This window comes from Cervus elaphus, chromosome 18, assembly GCF_910594005.1.
Source record: "Cervus elaphus chromosome 18, mCerEla1.1, whole genome shotgun sequence".
Classification (NCBI taxonomy): domain Eukaryota; kingdom Metazoa; phylum Chordata; class Mammalia; order Artiodactyla; family Cervidae; genus Cervus; species Cervus elaphus.
In genome coordinates, this window is record NC_057832.1 from 109,798,445 (window position 1) to 109,815,855 (window position 17,411).

At 47.3% G+C, this 17,411-nt stretch overlaps 1 protein-coding gene across 1 annotated transcript; it reads left to right on the plus strand.

The window, feature by feature from the left end:
* The first annotated feature begins 2,182 nt into the window (after positions 1–2,182).
* NDUFB2 (NADH:ubiquinone oxidoreductase subunit B2) lies at positions 2,183–16,282 on the plus strand. The gene is made up of 3 exons (XM_043872313.1): positions 2,183–2,358; positions 14,648–14,792; positions 16,061–16,282. The coding sequence occupies exons 1-3, from the start codon at positions 2,252–2,254 to the stop codon at positions 16,133–16,135; spliced, it is 327 nt and encodes a 108-aa protein (XP_043728248.1). The 5' UTR covers positions 2,183–2,251; the 3' UTR covers positions 16,136–16,282.
* The last annotated feature ends 1,129 nt before the right edge of the window (positions 16,283–17,411 follow it).

The window sequence follows — 17,411 nt, forward strand, 5'->3', positions numbered from 1 at the left end:
AGTGTCAGGGCTTGTTATCCTTTCCCTCACCTTCTAATATGCATTCATTCAAACAGTTTGCTTTTCTGAGAATCAAAAAGAAGGCCATTGTGCAACCTGCAAAAGGCAGTCAGGGATATTTGCCCTTGGAATTTTTAGAACGTGTCTGCAACACAAACACACATTGCTGTTACACAGTAAAATAGTGTATTGATTGGGACCCTAAACTTTTCATAGTAAAAAATCACAATTAGTGATTCAAAACATTAGAGCTAAGGACCCCACAAATGGTCTATAGAACAGTATTGTTTTAAATACAAGCCAGCATTAAAGTTAAAAGTTTTTATTTTGTAATTGAGCAAGAAAGATGGGGTGGGGGGGGGGGGTAAGTGAATTTCAGTTTACCTGAAAAGCTTTTGCAGCCAGGAAAATATTGACAAAGTAATAAAAAATTGCTGAGTACATGCTGTGGGCCAGGTACTCTCTTGAATGGCTGATGAAGGGCACTGAGACCTGGAGAAGTGACTTGTCCAAATGGACAGGGCTAATCACTGGTAGAGCTGAGGCTGAACTCCAGATCTTCAGACTATCAAGTTGTATGGAGTGCTTTTGTTTAAGCTGGGTTTTTTGTTTTTGTTTTTGTTTTTTTGTGGCCTAGGAATCACAGCATTGTTCTTTCCTAGTAGCAAGGCAGGCAGCTCTATAATATGGGCAAAGAGCTCTCTTCGGAAGGATGGAAGACCCTGCTCTCCCCATTCATGAACATCTCTTAGTGGTTTGTACATGTACTAGGAAGGGTAAGTAGTGAATGGTAGCCCAGAGAAAGCCACACTATTGCGTATCAGCTGGAAAGTCAACTTGCACCCAGAATACAGTACATTCTTTCCTACAGTTTATATACCTAGAAGTTAGGAGGACAGGAGAAGGTAGGGGTGGGGAGGGATAGCAGGTGGATGTGGGGAGGGCCATGAGTTCTACAGGGCCAGAGGGTCAATCAGTAAGTTCTGCAGAAAGGTATGTTGTTTGTTTGCTAAGTCGTGTCCGACTCTTTGCGATCCCTTGGACTGCAGCACTCCAGGCTTCCCTGTCCTTCACTGTCTCCCAGAGGAAGCCTTTCTCCCGGGAGAGAGGTTCCTAGCTACTGGGCACATGGAGGCCCATATCTTGCCACAAGAGGAGTGTCAGTTATATTCAATACACTCAAATCCCTAAATTCAGTTCTATGTGTCTCTCCATAAATTTCCAATTTTTCATGCTTATCACTCAGTGTGAAGTCTTCAGTGCTTGGCAGGTGATCCATTTCAAGTCGAAATCTCCAACGTGTGAGGCTGGCAGGTTAAGTTTATAAAAATCGAGAATTCTTAGGAAAACTATAACCCATAAGTGGGGACACTAAGAATTTTGGAGCCGGGGTTCTCAAGGCTGGAGAAAGGGGTTCTTCAGCTCCCCAAAGTTTTGGAAGTTTGGAGTTCATCCAGGACTTAATATTAAGAGACAAACGCCAAGAATCCAGGGCTGGCTCAGGATCCAGGGATCGGGAGCACCGCGTATGTTGGGGGCCTGCTAAAATTCAGATTCCTTGGCTCTACTCCAGACGTAATAGCTGGGGTCGGACTCCTCAGGGGATTCTGATACCTCCAGGCTAGGTGCTGACATTTGAGAACCACGCGCTGCGGGTTGGTTATTAAGCTCAGGTTTGCACAACAACGTATAACGATGAAAGCTTTAAAGAAATCGTGGAGCCTTTGCAGGGGAGGAATACAATGGACTAGCTTTGGGAAGGACAGACTTGTTCAGAATGGATTTGGCAGCCTAGGAGGGTCTGGAAGGGTACTTAATTCGGGGGAGCAGGCAGAGGGGCGGGCCCGGGTGGGGTAACAGCGCCTAGATCAGCACCCGTAGCAAAGAGCGAGCTGTGTCAGCGTTGTTTCTCAGTGTCCGCGTAACATCGAGGGGCTCGAGGAGCGGAGCGCCCATCCGCGGGCTCCGCCAGGGCCGTCTACACCCATGACCTTTCGTCAGGGGGCCACCAGGCCCGCAAAGCGACGCCCAGTCTGGTGGCTCAGAGCGAACCGCGCGCTCAGGAGGCGGCCCCGGACGCCCTCACCTCAGGGAAGGGACTGGAACGCTCCTTCGGGGCGGTAACTACCGCTTCCCCGCCCCTCCTTATGTCATAGGGAGAGGGGCGGGCCGGCGCTGTGACGTCACCGGCCGGGTGCCAGCGGAAGTGACGTGCGGCGGCGGTGCGGCCTGGGCAACGGCCGATCTAAAGATGGCTGGCATGTCGGCTCTGAAGCGACTGTCGCCTTTCGCTCACGTTGGAGGCCACCTTTTCAGAGGCCGCTGCGCGCGGGCGGCTGGAGCCAGTGGCGTCCGTCGGTGAGTATTGCCTGGGGTTGGGGCTTCGCCCGCTTCTAGAGGAAGGCACTAGCCTTCGGGACGCCCTCACCTTGACGCCGAGCCTCAGGGGCTTATCCTGGTCTGCGGCGGCCTCCACCCCTGAGGCATGCTGGGACTTGTAGTCTGACGGCGCGACGCCGGGGCCGGGGGAGCCGATTGAGGTGTGTATCTGACGGTCCCGGCCCCAGAGGGAGGTTGCCCCCGGGAAGCTGACCAGTTGAACAGTTGGAGACAGTTGGAGTTAATCTTTAAGCAAGGACAGGAGCTGAGGAAATCACCTGTACAGGGTAGTTTGAAGCTTCAAGCTCGAGGCAAGGTGAGGCCGGAGACCTCGGGTCGCAGGGAAAGAATGGTAGAGGCTCCTTATGCGTGGTTGTGCCCTAGTTTCCCTGGTGGCTCAGACAGTAAAGGATCTGCCCGCAATGCGGGAGACCCGAGTTCGATCCCTGGATCAAGAAGATTCCCCCGGAGAAGGGAATGGCAACCCACTCTAGTGTATCTTGGGTGGAGAATCCTCTGGACAGAGGAGCCTGCCGGGCTACGGTCCATGGGGGTCACAAAGAGTCGGACACCACTGACCGACTAAGACACACAGGCCTGCCTGATTTCCAACAGAGGCGCTGATCGGTCGTTTTAATCAGATGCCACGTGGCCACATTTTAATTCTAAAAAATTACTGTGGTTGCAGAGTGGAGAATTAGTGCTCCAAGGCACGAGAATGGAGTGGGGAAGGGTGGGAAGAGAGCCAAAAGTGGATGCTTGGGCAATGTCGGAAGTTTTCTTTTTAAAAATATTTCGTAGAACAGTTTTCTGTTTCCAAAAAAAAAAATTGAGAGGAAGGTACAGAGATTTGCCATAAACCCCCCAAGCCACACATGCATAGCCTGCTCCATTATCAGCATTGCCCACCTGAGGGTACGTTGACAGATTATTGTCACCCAAAGCCCATAGTATCCTTTAGAGTTTACCTTTGCAATACCAGAATTTAAGAGAGTGAGCAAAAGCAGAGTCACCCATGATGTAGCGGGAGAAACCCACTGGAGAGTCCAGTGCTGATGCCAAGGGAGGGCAGGTCTACCAAAAGCAAGCTGGGAGTGCAGAGAGATCCAGTAAGAGCAGGACTGAAAACAGTACCCTGGATTTTTTCAGGTGATGTTCCAGGTCTCTCCGACCACGGTCCACACTTTACCAAGAGGCACTGCAGATAGTGGTTTAAAAGCAGGATTCTGCCCTCAGACTGTTCAGATCTCACCTCTGCCACGCTCTTGCTGTATCATCTTGGAAAAGTTTCATGATCTCTTAAGAACTTAGTTTTCTCACCAGTTTAATTGGGATAATAATGTTGACTTCCAGGGAAGTAAATGAATAACAAATCTCCGAAGTGTTTTTACCAGAGTTGCTGGAGCCCTGTGAAGACCAGACAAATATTGTATAAATAGCTGTTGTTATTAGGGAACTGAGACCCAGCTAAATGAAAAGAGTGACTTGCTTAAAGCCACGTGTCTGTTATGAATATGGAACTGGGACAGACGTAGGATGGAGAGAAGGAAAAGGCATGTGTGACCTGAGAAGGACAGAGATCGAGAGCCACCAACAGCCTTTGAGCCTGCATGGGAAGACGAGGGGGTGTTCCTCTCTGCTGTGCTCTTGGTACTTCCATACCAAGATTTTAATGATTTATTAAAAGTTAAAAAAAAATTAATCTGCTGTCGTAGTTTCTATTTGGAGGATGTTCAGGCCTATCTAGTTTGCCTTAGTGCAGTTAACCACCTCTCGGAGCATAAAATTAGATGTTTGTGGACTCTTTATATTTTTTAATCATGGCAATCATTATGTCATCCATCCTTTCTCTAATTGCAGTGTTTCAAATCTTCGTTCAAAAAGATTTATACCTTGCAGTCAATGACCCACTTATTTCATAGTTAAAACAAGATGTAACTCTCACAATAATGAAATATGGAGAGTTCCTGGGAAGGGGTTTAAACTATAATTTTCAAAACTTATTTTAAATGAGTTTAACTGATGGGCACTTACTCGTATGCACAGATAGCTCCTGCATAGGTACTTTTAAATAAAATTGACATACAGAAACAGTGTGATAAATTCAGGGTGTAAAGTAGTGATGCTTGACAGAAGCTTTTAAAAGTAACATGTCGTGCAGAGGGTTATTGGTGGCTTGAACAATAAATGCACATGGAAGCGCTTTGTAATCTGTAAAGTTCCATACAAATGTAATATCATATTCTCAGCAAAAAATTAGTACTATACGTTAGTAAAAGAGTACCTAAAACCTGACTAAAGTTTAGAAGCTGGCTTTAATAAATGTTTGAAAAAAAAAAAGTAATATATGGTTACTGTAAAAAAGGATACATACTTACATGAATACACACATGCATGCAGAAAGAATAAAACCCATTTCTTATACCATCCATAGCTAATTACTATTAATATTTTATATAGGATCTTTCAAATAAAAATGTTGATAGATAGATACATAGATATGGAATTAATGTTGTTTGTGGGCAGTATTTAAGAGCTTGCGCTTTGCCACTGAACAGTAATACTCCAGTGTCCTCATTTGTAAACATTGATAACCATAGATCTATCTCATCAGGTTGTTTTGAAAATTAAATGATAATATATAAAGTGCTTGGTGTGGTGTCTGACAGGTGATAAGACACTCTGTAAATAATATTAGTAATCTTTAAGAGTAGAGGAGAATAAAAAGGGTACTAGGTAATACGTATCAAGAACCATGGAAGTATTAATGTTCACACAACTGTAGTGTATTTTGAAGTAATTTTACTGAAGTTTTTGTACAGATACTCATTTCTGTGTCAAACAAAAGGGAACATTGCTTTATAAGCTGATTCTTACCTGGAATGAAATTTGTGAACATGTTTTATATAGAAACTTTTTTTGAAATTCAATATCCATTTCTATTTAATAGTATATGTATAGCTGCTGAGAAGGACTTGAAAGTAGCCCCATTAAATACAACTTACATTATTTATGTTAGATTCAAGCTATAATAATAATCCAACAAAATAAAATGAGTAGAGTCCTATGGATGGTATCCCACACCTTGTCAACAGTATCTAAATGAAAAAACAAAAACCAGAAAAACCTGTTCAAACTGATTGTTTTAAGTCGCTTTGTCCAGTGCTGTTGCCTTATTAAAAAGGATCTAAGTTCTCTTTTCCATAAAGTGGTCTTTTAATAAAGATTGTATTACTGATACAGCAGAGGACATAATTTGTCTTGGAAACAGATGGCTCTCCGGAACAAAATTTGCTGATTTGTTTCACTGGATAAGCTAATTGTTATGCCCGATGTCCGAATCCCCGAGCGGGAAGAGAGAAGGCTTCCAAGACAATGCAACTCGCAAAAAAGGGAAGTTTATTACTGTCTCGAGCCAGGGCTTTCTGCCACAAACATCACAGTGGTGCAGGGTCAGAAAAGCCCTGGCTCAAGCTTGGTATACAAATTTATAAGATATGCAAAAGCGGTTAGTAGCTGGCTTAAGCGGATTGGTTACATGTTTGCAAAGTAATTCTATCGGTACAGACTTTCGCGGGCTTTTCAGCTCTCCCTTTGTTCTTACTGGGCGCATATTGATTGGCTGGCTCCAGGTTACCTGATGGGGGTAGGGAATCTTACCATTTCGGGGGAAGCTAAAACTTAGGTCCAGGCCGCCCGTCACGGTATTAACTCTGGCAGCCTCACATTCCCCCCTGTCTTCTTGTTCCTGTAGAGGAATCCTTCTCTTCATCCTGAGCTACCATCTGATATTGCTGCCTCAATACCATAATCTGAATGGTATTTAGACGTTCTTTAATAAATGACATTAGCCGGTTTAAAATACAAGGGCCAAATGTGAGTGTTAATAATAGCACTATAAGCGGGCCCAGGAGGGTGGAAACTAAGGTGGTCAGCCAGGGGGAGCGTTGAAACCAAGACTCAAACCATCCCTGCTGGGCCTCCCGTTCCCTCTTTCGTTGCGCCAGCCCTTCTCTTACTTTTGCCATAGATTCTCTTACCACTCCTGTATGGTCTGCATAGAAACAACATTCTTCTCCCAGAGCCGCGCAGACCCCACCCTGTTGGAGAAAAATCAAGTCCAATCCTCTCCTATTCTGCAAGACCACCTCAGACAAGGAAGTCAGAGACTTCTCTAAGTGGCTGATTGATTCTTCTATGCGAGTTATATCTTCATCTATGGCGGCTCGTAGGGAAGAAAACCCTTGGCCTTGCAGAGATAGTGAAGCTATTCCTGTCCCTGCTCCTGCCAGCCCAAGACTGAACAAGGCTGCCATGGTGATCGCACTGATTGGCTCTCTCTTTTGTCTTGGCAATTCTCGGTCCCAATGTGAGTACATAACCTCTTCAGAGTGGTATAAGATTTTTGGCATTACAGCAACCAGAACACAGAATTCTTGACTCTGGTTAAAAACCTTCACATTTAAACATGGGGTTAGCCCAGTATGTGAACAAATCCACCAGCCCCCAACCTCTGGCACAATCCAATTTTTACCATATAAGCGTAGGTTACTAATAGTCCGGGCACAGAGGGAAGTTTTATCACGTGGCACTGTGCCCAAACAGAGTCCCTGTCCCCAAACTTCATTCATTGTGAGGCCAACCTTGCGTTCTTCCCATCGGCATGGGGGTGGGTTCTGGCCTGAAGATAAGTAGTAAGAGACATTGAGGCCTATGGCCTCATAGAAGGGGGGGTGAAGATTATAACAAAGCCAACAGGACTGGGTTGCATTAGGGTTGGTATGGTTTAAGACCGTAAAGGCTGCATTCACTAAGGCCCATAGGGGGTCCTGAATTGCTGATCTAACGGTAACAGCCAGAGGGTCAGGGGTTTCTGTCAGTCTGCCTCTGAGGCTAGGGGTAGAGGAGATGTTAAATGTTCCTGGCAAGCTTGGTCTGAAGGGGGTTGGCTTGGGGGTCGCCTTGTGCCCCTGTAATGCTTTGACCAGATTGGGACCTAAACTATGTACCTGCACCGGCTCAATAACCTGTTTAATGATTAAAAGCTCGCCTGGGTAGGGGCCGGGCCAATTTACGTGGAGCTGAAAACCCCAAGTCAGTCCTGAGGTCCAGCGGTTTTCTTTCTTCGCCCGTTCCTGGTTAAATCGTACTCGTACCTGAGGCCCCTGGTGTCTACGGTCCTTGAAGGTGAAGCTAACTAGATCTCTGTTTCCGACATCCCACCTCTGGGGTCCATCACAAGAGGTCACACAACTCCAGCTCCTGCAATAATAGCTTTCTATGCCACCACAGGTTTTCCAGTTATTTTTTATATAGCCCGGGCAAGCCCAAAACCCCAACCTATGGTTTTTTATCCCATCCCTATAGTACTTATCATGGAGACCGTCCTGCTTTGCGAAGAGGCTTGAGAGGTCGAAGTTCAGGTCCGGCCACCAGGTGTTTGGAGGGTGGATTCCTGAGGTCTCATTGAGCAGCTCATGAGTTTGCCCGTCGTTGAGTTTCCATGTGATCTTAGCAGGTTGATGGGGGTTATGACTGGTCGCTCCTGGGTCGATGAGAGCTGCCATCAGCAGGAGAATTAGGAGGTCTCCCAGCGGACAAGTTTCAGTTTCAAAGGATTTGACGGGTGAGGACTCGCCTTCCATTCTGCTCGCGCTTTTTCCTGTTCTTCCGATGTGGCTTGCCGCACGTGATTGCAATGAACCCAGGGTCCAATCCCGTCGACCTTGACAGCGGTAGGAGTGGTAAGGAGAACAACATAAGGGCCTTTCCATCTAGGTTCTAATACTTTAGATTGGTGTCGTTTTACCCAAACCCAATCACCTGGGCCAATATTATGTGAGGGGAGGGCCCTCTTGTTTTGGCCCTCATGTATCTCTCGAATCAATTTCCAAACATGGTTATGCACCTTACTTAATGCTATCAGAGTTTGCTGGAATTGTCCCAAAGTAGGGGGTGGCAGATATTTTCCTTTGAAAATAGGATACACAGGAGGGGGTCTTCCATACAGAATCTCAAAAGGAGTAAGATTCAGCTTATAAGGGGTGTTACGTGCCCGAAAGAGTGCAAAGGGGAGGAGGGTCACCCAGTCCCCGCCAGTCTCTATTGCCAACTTTGTCAAAGTTTCTTTTAGGGTCCGATTCATTCTCTCAACCTGTCCTGAGCTCTGGGGATTATATTCGCAATGTAACTTCCATTTCGTCCCCAGAGCTTGGGCCAGCCCTTGTACAATCTGGCTCACAAAGGCAGGTCCATTATCAGAGCCCATAGTCACTGGCAGCCCATACCTAGGCACTATCTCCTCTAAGATCTTTTTAGCAACCACTATTGCTGTCTCTCCCTTAGTGGGGAAAGCTTCCACCCACCCCGAGAAAGTATCTACCAGTACCAACAGATAGCGGTACCCATACTTGCCTGGCCTTACCTCGGTGAAATCTATCTCCCAATGTTGCCCTGGCTTTTCCCCTCGGTACCTCGTTCCCGAGTGCTGCTTCTTCTCTGCCCTCATCAGCTGGCACGCTTTGCAGGCTTGAATTATCTCTCGTACAGTTACATTTTGACGAGGGAACCTCAGGCAGGCCATCTGGAGAAGTGTTAGGGTCTTTTTTTCTCCCAAGTGTGTAGTTGTGTGCAGGTGTTCACACAGGTGACGACCCAGGGAGGCAGGCAAGATCAGGTTGTTGTTTTGGTCTCGGTACCATCCATCTTGGTCATCTTTCTGGAGGGTGGTATCCTTGTTGATCCAGGCGAGATCGGGGAGGGAATATTCGGGAACTGGTGGCAAGGTCCCCATACCAGGGGGTGGAAGTCCCACGGCTAATATGGGGGCGGCATAGTCCCGGCTAGCCGCTTCTCGAGCGGCCGCATCAGCAGCACGATTGCCCAGCGCCTTAGGGTCTTCTCCCTTCTGGTGACCGGGGACATGTACTATAGCTACTGCCCGGGGTAGTTGGACAGCTTCCAAGAGCCTGCGAATCTCAGGCAGATTTTTGACCTCTTTTCCCTCAGCTGTCCGAAATCCCCTTTCTTGGTATATGGGACCTTGAATATGGGCAGTGCTGAAAGCATATCGGCTGTCAGTAAAAATGGTGACTCTCTTCCCTTTGGCTTGCTCCAGAGCCTGTATCAGGGCAATCAATTCTGCTTTTTGTGCAGAAGTGTTTGGGGGTAGTGTCTCAGCCCATATCGTCTGCCCTGAATCATCAACTATGGCTGCTCCCGCCTTCCTTTGCCCATCTTTTACATAACTGCTCCCATCGGTGAACCATACTAGCTCACTGTTGCTTAGGGGTACATCAGTTAAGTCTTTTCGTGCCGCCAGGGCCTCAGCCAGTATCTCACTGCAATCATGGAGAGGGCTGTCCTTCTCTGGGTTGGGTAGGAGCGTGGCCGGATTTAGGAAGCAAGGGGTCTGAAAACGCACCCGTGGGGCATCGAGCAGCAAGGCCTGGTAGTGTGTCAAGCGGGCATTGGAGATCCACTTACCCGGCGGCTGCTTTAAAACCCCTTCCACGGCGTGGGGGGTGTAAACCGAGAGTTGCTGTCCATACGTCAACTTGTCAGCGTCGCGGACGAGGAGGGCTGTAGCTGCAATGATGCGAAGGCAAGGGGGCCACCCAGCGGCCACCGGGTCTAATCGCTTCGAAAGGTATGCTACCGGCCGCTTCCATGGTCCCCATTGTTGAGTCAAGACCCCCTTTCCTATTCCTTGCTTTTCATCTATAAACAGCTGGAATGGCTTATTTGGGTTAGGCAGGGCAAGGGCTGGGGCTTCTAGTAGGGCCCGTCTGAGTGTCTGGAAAGCCTGTTTCATTGGCTCAGTCCAAGTCCACTTTGGGGTCTCTTTACTTCCCTCATATAAGGGCCGGGCCTTCTCAGCAAACCCCATAATCCACAGTCTGCAATATCCAACAGTCCCCAGAAACTCTCTCACCTGGCGGGGGTTTTTGGGCTCTGGTATCTGCAATATTGTTTCTTTCATGGCCTGGGTTAGCCACCTTTGCCCCTGCCTGATCTTATACCCCAAATAGGTGACCTCTTGCCGGGCTATTTGTGCCTTCTTTGCGCTAGCGCGATATCCCAAGATGCCTAGGGTCTGTAATAGGTCCCCAGTGGCACGGCTGCAAGCTTCCTCTGTGGTTCCAGCCAACATAAGGTCATCTACATATTGTAGCAGAATGACCTCTGGGTGGCAAGCCCGATATTCGTAGAGGTCCTCACTCAGAGCCTCATTAAACAAGGTAGGGGAGTTCTTGAACCCCTGTGGGAGGCGGGTCCAAGTTAATTGTACTACTGGTTGGCCCTCCTCCTCAGTCCACTCAAAGGCAAATATCTCTTGGCTCTGGACTGCCAGGGGTAGGCTGAAAAAGGCATCCTTCAAGTCCAGCACAGTGTACCACGTGTACTCAGGCAGTAAACTGCTCAGGAGGGTATACGGGTTAGGGACAGTTGGGTGTATGTCACTCACCCGTTTGTTGACTTCTCGCAGGTCTTGGACAGGTCTGTAATCTGTCCCCCCTAGCTTCTTCACCGGCAGTAAGGGGGTGTTCCAAGGGGATCGGCATCGCCTGAGAATTCCGGCCTCCATGAGCCGTCGAATGTGGGGAGTGATCCCCCGCCGAGCTTCTTGGCTCATAGGGTACTGTCTCACCCTCACAGGAACTGCCTCGGCCTTTAGCTCGATGACGACCGGATGTCTCTGTTTAGCTAGTCCCATTCCTGCTGTTTCTGCCCAGGCCAATGGATATTTATGGACCCACGGTTGTACATCTAGTGCTATAGTCTCTGAGGGCTTAGGCGCAAAAAGTCTGTATTCATCCCTTAAGGCTAGGGACAAGACATGTATCGGTTGTCCAAGTCCATCCGTGACTGACATTCCCCCTGGGTCAAAATGGATCTGAGCATTAACTTTAGTCAACAAGTCTCTTCCAAGTAGAGGGGCTGGGCATTCTGGTATCACCAAAAACGAATGGGACACCTGGTGGGTCCCTAGATTTACTTTCCGTTCTGTGGTCCAACAATATCTTTTTGTCCCCGTGGCTCCTTGCACTAAGCTGGCTTTCTTAGACATTGGTCCCAGTTTTTGATTTAAAACAGAGTGTTGGGCGCCAGTATCCACCATGAAGCCAACGGGTTTCCCCTCCACATGTATGGTTACCCAGGACTCGGGGAGGGGTGCCGAGTCTCGACTCCCCTAGTCACTGTCTTCCCCCGCATATAGAACTCGAGTTCCGGGGGGGATTTTCTCTCTCTGGGTCATTCCTCTCCTTGAGTCCCTCTTAGGGCACTCGTTTTTCCAGTGCCCCTGTTCTTTGCAGTAGGCGCACTGATCCTTCTTTAGGGCCTGCCTTTTTGGTTTTTCTTTTTCTCCCGTCCGGGGGTCTCGAGGTTCCCTCAATTCTGTTCCGGCCTTTAACCCCGCAAAAAGAATCTGGGCTAGCTCCTTCTGGTTCTTCCGGTTTTCCCTCGCCCTATGTTCCCTCTCTTCTTTCCTGATCTTTTCCGCTAATTCCCTTTCCTCCCGCCGAATTCGCTCTTCCCTTTCTTCTGGGGTCTCCCTATTATTAAATACCTTTTCAGCTACTTTCAGTAAATCCTGTATTGTCTGTTCTCCCAATCCCTCTACCTTTTGTAATTTCTTCCTAATATCTGGGGCTGCCTGATTCACAAACGCTAACAAAACTGCAGCGCGTGACTCCTCAGCCTGGGGGTCCATAGGTGTATATTGCCTGAAAGCTTCCATCAGCCTCTCTAGGAAGGCTGCCGGGCTTTCAGTGGGCTCTTGCCTTACTAAATTTACCTTTGCCAGATTTGTCGGCTTTCTTGCTGCAGCCCGCAGGCCAGCCATTAGAGTCTGGCGGTACACTCGGAGACGCTCCCTACCTTCCACCCGCTCAAAATCCCAGTTAGGCCGCAACAGAGGAAACCCCTCGTCCACAAGATGAGGCTGGGCGGTTGGCCTCCCGTCGACCCCTGGTACCCGTTTCCGCGCCTCTGCCAGAATTCGCTCCCGTTCTTCCGTGGTGAAGAGCACCTGCAACAGCTGCTGACAATCATCCCAGGTGGGATTATGAGTAAACAAAATGGAATCTAAGAGGTCAATGAGGCCTTGGGGCTTCTCTGAGAAAGGAGGGTTTTGGGTCTTCCAATTGTACAGGTCACTCGTGGAAAAGGGCCAGTACTGATAGGTTCGCTCTCCGTCCGGGTTAGTTGGTCCCACTCGGACGGGGAGCGCCTGAACAGTGGATGAAGGTAACTCTGGGTCCCCAGGGTCTTGCTTACCCCTATCTCCCTTAGTTTTCCCCCGGGTCCCCAATGCCGGTCCCCCCTCACGGTCGGTTCCCGTTGGCCCTCTTAATCCTCTCGGTTCACCTGTGGGAGCTTCTCTCCTCGGAGGGGATTGCAAGGAGGGCACATATGGCGGAGGCCTTATCTCCGTTTCTAGATCTATCAGGTTTGGATAAGATGATTCCTGAAGGACTGGTTTTGGGTCCTCTTTCTTTTTGGTTTCCTCCGGGGGGGTCTCCATCACCAGGACCTGTGAACTGGAGGAACTAGGAAGTTTGTAAACAAAAGGTTTTAACCATTTAGGCGGATTTTCTACTAGATCCTGCCAGACCATGACATAGGGGACTTGACTCGGATGGCCCCAGGGATCAGGAGCCATAATCTTCTCCTTCACAGCCTGTATGATGGACGGTTGAAAGGTGCCTTCCGGAGGCCATCCAACCTGAAAGGCGGGCCACTCTGCAGAACAAAGAGTTATTAATTTACCTTTTTTGACTAGCAAAGACAAGTCATGGGCCCTGGCCCTGACATCCGAAAAATGGTCAGTCATGAGAGAAAGTGGGGTAGATTCTCCCTGCCCCATGGTCAAAGAATAAACGGTAAGGAAGAGAGAGAATAAGTCAGAAGTGAGAAAGAACGATGCACCAGAAGAGAACGAGACTAGAGACAATGCCGGCACACACACACAAAAACACGGAGAGCCAAAGACAAACACACGGACAAACAAACGTCGGCCGACGACACAGCGCTGGGTTTTCGGGCCCCCTGAATTTTCTTGCCTCCCGGTAGCAGATTCACCTTACCGAATGACGTCCGCTGTTCACCAGGCTCGGGGTCGGGAGAGGAACTTTCCTTCCCGCGGAGTCGGCTGCCCCCCAGCGCGTCCGCTGGCCTTGGCCTTACGCCGGCTTGGCTCCCCCTTTATAAAAAGCCTTCTCGCGGAGTCGGCTGCCCCCCAGCGCGTCCGCTGGCCTTGGCCTTACGCCGGCTTGCTCCCCCTTTATAAAAAAAGCCTTCTCGCGGAGTCGGCTGCCCCCCAGCGCGTCCGCTGGCCCTGGCCTTACGCCGGCTTGCTCCCCCTTTATAAAAAAGCCTTCTCGCGGAGTCGGCTGCCGCCCAGCGCGTCCGCTGGCCCCGGCCTTACGCCAGCTTGCTCCCCCTGCTTCCTGAGCACCGGTGTTATTATTTATCCTTCCCCTTTGTCCTGTAAGCGTTCTCTTCTCCCCGTCAAGGGATCCCGGACGAGCCCCCAAATGTTATGCCCGATGTCCGAATCCCCGAGCGGGAAGAGAGAAGGCTTCCAAGACAATGCAACTCGCAAAAAAGGGAAGTTTATTACTGTCTCGAGCCAGGGCTTTCTGCCACAAACATCACAGTGGTGCAGGGTCAGAAAAGCCCTGGCTCAAGCTTGGTATACAAATTTATAAGATATGCAAAAGCGGTTAGTAGCTGGCTTAAGCGGATTGGTTACATGTTTGCAAAGTAATTCTATCGGTACAGACTTTCGCGGGCTTTTCAGCTCTCCCTTTGTTCTTACTGGGCGCATATTGATTGGCTGGCTCCAGGTTACCTGATGGGGGTAGGGAATCTTACCATTTCGGGGGAAGCTAAAACTTAGGTCCAGGCCGCCCGTCACGGTATTAACTCTGGCAGCCTCACACTAATGACCTACTGCAGGTCGTGATCCTTTAACAACCATGGGGGGCCAGTACCCCGCTAATCAACACATTCATATCTGGTGTAAAATGTATGGATATTCACTCAATGAACATCATAATTAGCCTCTTGTTCAGGCCAGTTTTTGCCGCTGCACACGTTTACAGCAAGCTTAAAGTGGAGTATTTTAAGGGACCATTATCATTCTGGCTTTTTTTGTATTGGAGGAGAGAAAGAAAGGTTTAGTTTCTGGCTGTAACTCATAGAGTTTTAGATGAGCTCGAAGACAAAGCAAGCTGCTTCACACGTCCGTTTTGTTGTGTAGGGCTGGCGGAGGTGCGCACATCGAGCCCCGGTACAGACAGTTCCCGCAGCTGACCCGATCCCAGGCGATCCAGGCCGAGTTCTTCAGTGCGACCATGTGGTTCTGGATTCTGTGGCGCTTCTGGCACGACTCAGATGCTGTGCTGGTAAGTGCAGGAGAGTAGTCCCTGTCCTTCTTTGGGTGTGGGGAGGGAAGATGTGTTAACAGCTGAAGATTGTTTTTCTGTTTGTAGCCTGTTCTTCTCTCTGGAGGTATGTTGTCCTTATGTATATGCAGGGATCCTTTTATTTTAGGAAACATTATCATCTCTGACCTTTTCCACCCAGGGATGTACAGGTAGGTACTGCGTGTCTTATAGTTGCCAGTTGGTGGCCATATCTGGAAGGGAGACTACAGAAGCTAATTCTCTTACCTTCCAAGCTGGGCAGGGGGTCATCGGCTGGTTAAGTTTCACCCTTAAATGCCTTTAAATGATACATGTCATCTAGTCTGTGTAGAGGCCCAAGGCAGCAAGCAGGTTGAGGTGGAATGGATATGAGCTAATTTGCCTGAAGCAGGGAAATTAATTACTGGTGACTTTCTAACATGTAACTGGCCTCAAATGAGCTTTTAATCATATTTGCACAGATACCATTCTCTAGGAAATTACACTTTTAGGCCATTGAAATCCGTGCTTATTGATCCAGAATACTTTGAATTTCAGTAAATTAACTTTTTTTTTAAGGATAGGGAAAAATCTTAAATTTACACTGAGTTCTAGAAGCATCAGGTTGATTGGCGTCCCACTTCTCTTAGAATTTCTGTGCCCTTGTCCCCCAGAAAGAAGCCGCCTGGTGTCTGTGAACTGGTAGCACAGAGACAGCTTTGTCTCACTGTGGGTCAGCTCTTAGGTCTGTGTGTGGCTGTTTGGCCGGAGATGATGACACGCCCTAGATAAGGATCAAAGCGGAATGAGTCCACCCGAGGCGCCCAGGTCTCCCAGCAGGAACTACAGGACAGTTTGAGACACTGTGTTTTGTCAGGGAGTCAGGACAACACTGTTGTCAAGGGATTCACAACAATTCAGGGACTGTTGTGACGTGGGGTGTCTTTGAAATCTGTTGTCTCTGTTCCCCCTCCCTTCCATCCAAAACTCATACTCAAATGCCGGCTCAGGGGGAAGCTCCAAAGTGGCCAAGCTTCTCAAATTCAGGCCGCGGCGCATTCTGAACATATTGAAGAATAGTTGGACCATCAGATGGTTGAAGTGTAATAGAATTTGCTCCTGGGGTATATCAAGGATTGTTTATTATTTAAATCATTTTCCCCCCCCAAGATTTCTTTTAAAATTTAATCAACTGTACAGAGTATAGATTATTAATAGTTTTGTGAAGTATAGATTCTTGAACTTTTTTTTTAATTGGTTGTCCTTAGGGTCACTTTCCTTATCCCGACCCTTCCCAGTGGACGGATGAGGAATTGGGTATCCCTCCGGATGATGAAGACTGAAAACAGAGGCTCAGCTCTTGCCAAATGCGTGCACCCCATGTTTCTTGTTATGTTTAACATTTGTCTGTAAACATGTTTTGACTTTGCACCTATGATGGTTCCGAAGAAACAGTGCATTTTATAATAGCATAAAGAATAATTAACACATCACGTCTAATTTCTGCTTTTCCTATTTTCACATTTGCTGTCATTCTGCCTCCTCTTCCCCCTACACACTTTTAGTCTTATCTTCCTTTTCCTTTTATGTTTCAAAAAATTATTTTTTCTTAAGCTTCGTTACAGTTTAGGGTCCCATTTGTCTGTCTGTTGATGAAAGACTTTAAGCACCAGCTGTGCTGGACAAGATAGATAGCTTGTTTGTAGTTGCACAAATAGTTCTAATGAAAAATTTGAGCAAATGGGAATGTTACATTTTGGAATTGTATGGAAATCAACTCTTTCAATAGTAAAAGGTTATGGCCATTTCATTTTCCAGATCAGGAGGTTTTTCTTTCAAAAGGAAGATACTGGGAGGAATTCTTTTCCTCACAAATCCTTCAGGGATTAAGACATTGTCATTTAAAATGTTTTTAAATCATTGCATGGACAATAGACCTAAAATAAAGCCCAGACTCTTAAAGCTTTTAAAAGAAAGCACAGGAGACTATCTTAACAATTTTAAGGCAGACAAAAAAGTTTTGGAGAAAAAACAAAAGCACTGATTAAAAAAACAATAAATTTTATTTAGCCTCATCAAAAATTTCTTTTATTAAAATATACCATTAAGGACTGAAATATATAAGCCACTAATTTGGAAAAAATATAGCATCTATATCCAACAAAGGGCTTGTATCTGGTATATGTAAAGAACCCCTATAATCATAAATTAGATTAACAATCCAATTGAAAAATGGGCAAAGGCCTTGAGCAGATACTTCACAAAGGAAGATACATGAATGGCCAATAATCACAAGAAAAAAGGCTCTTAATGTCATTAGTCACCAGGGAAATGCAAATTAAAACTACAGTAAGGTATCTTTTGTACTCACTAGGATGGCTAAAATAGGACTGACAACTTTAAATGTTAGTGACAATTTGGAGCAACTAGCAATATTTGCTAGTAAGAATGTAAAACAGTACAATGATTTTGTAGAATTCTTTGGCAGTTTCTAATGAACTTAAACATGTGTATCCTAGGATTCAGCAACTGTATTCCTAGGATTTACTCAAGAGAAATGAAAACTGTATGTCCATAAAAGACATGTAAAAAATTTTTCATAATGTCTTCAAACTAGGC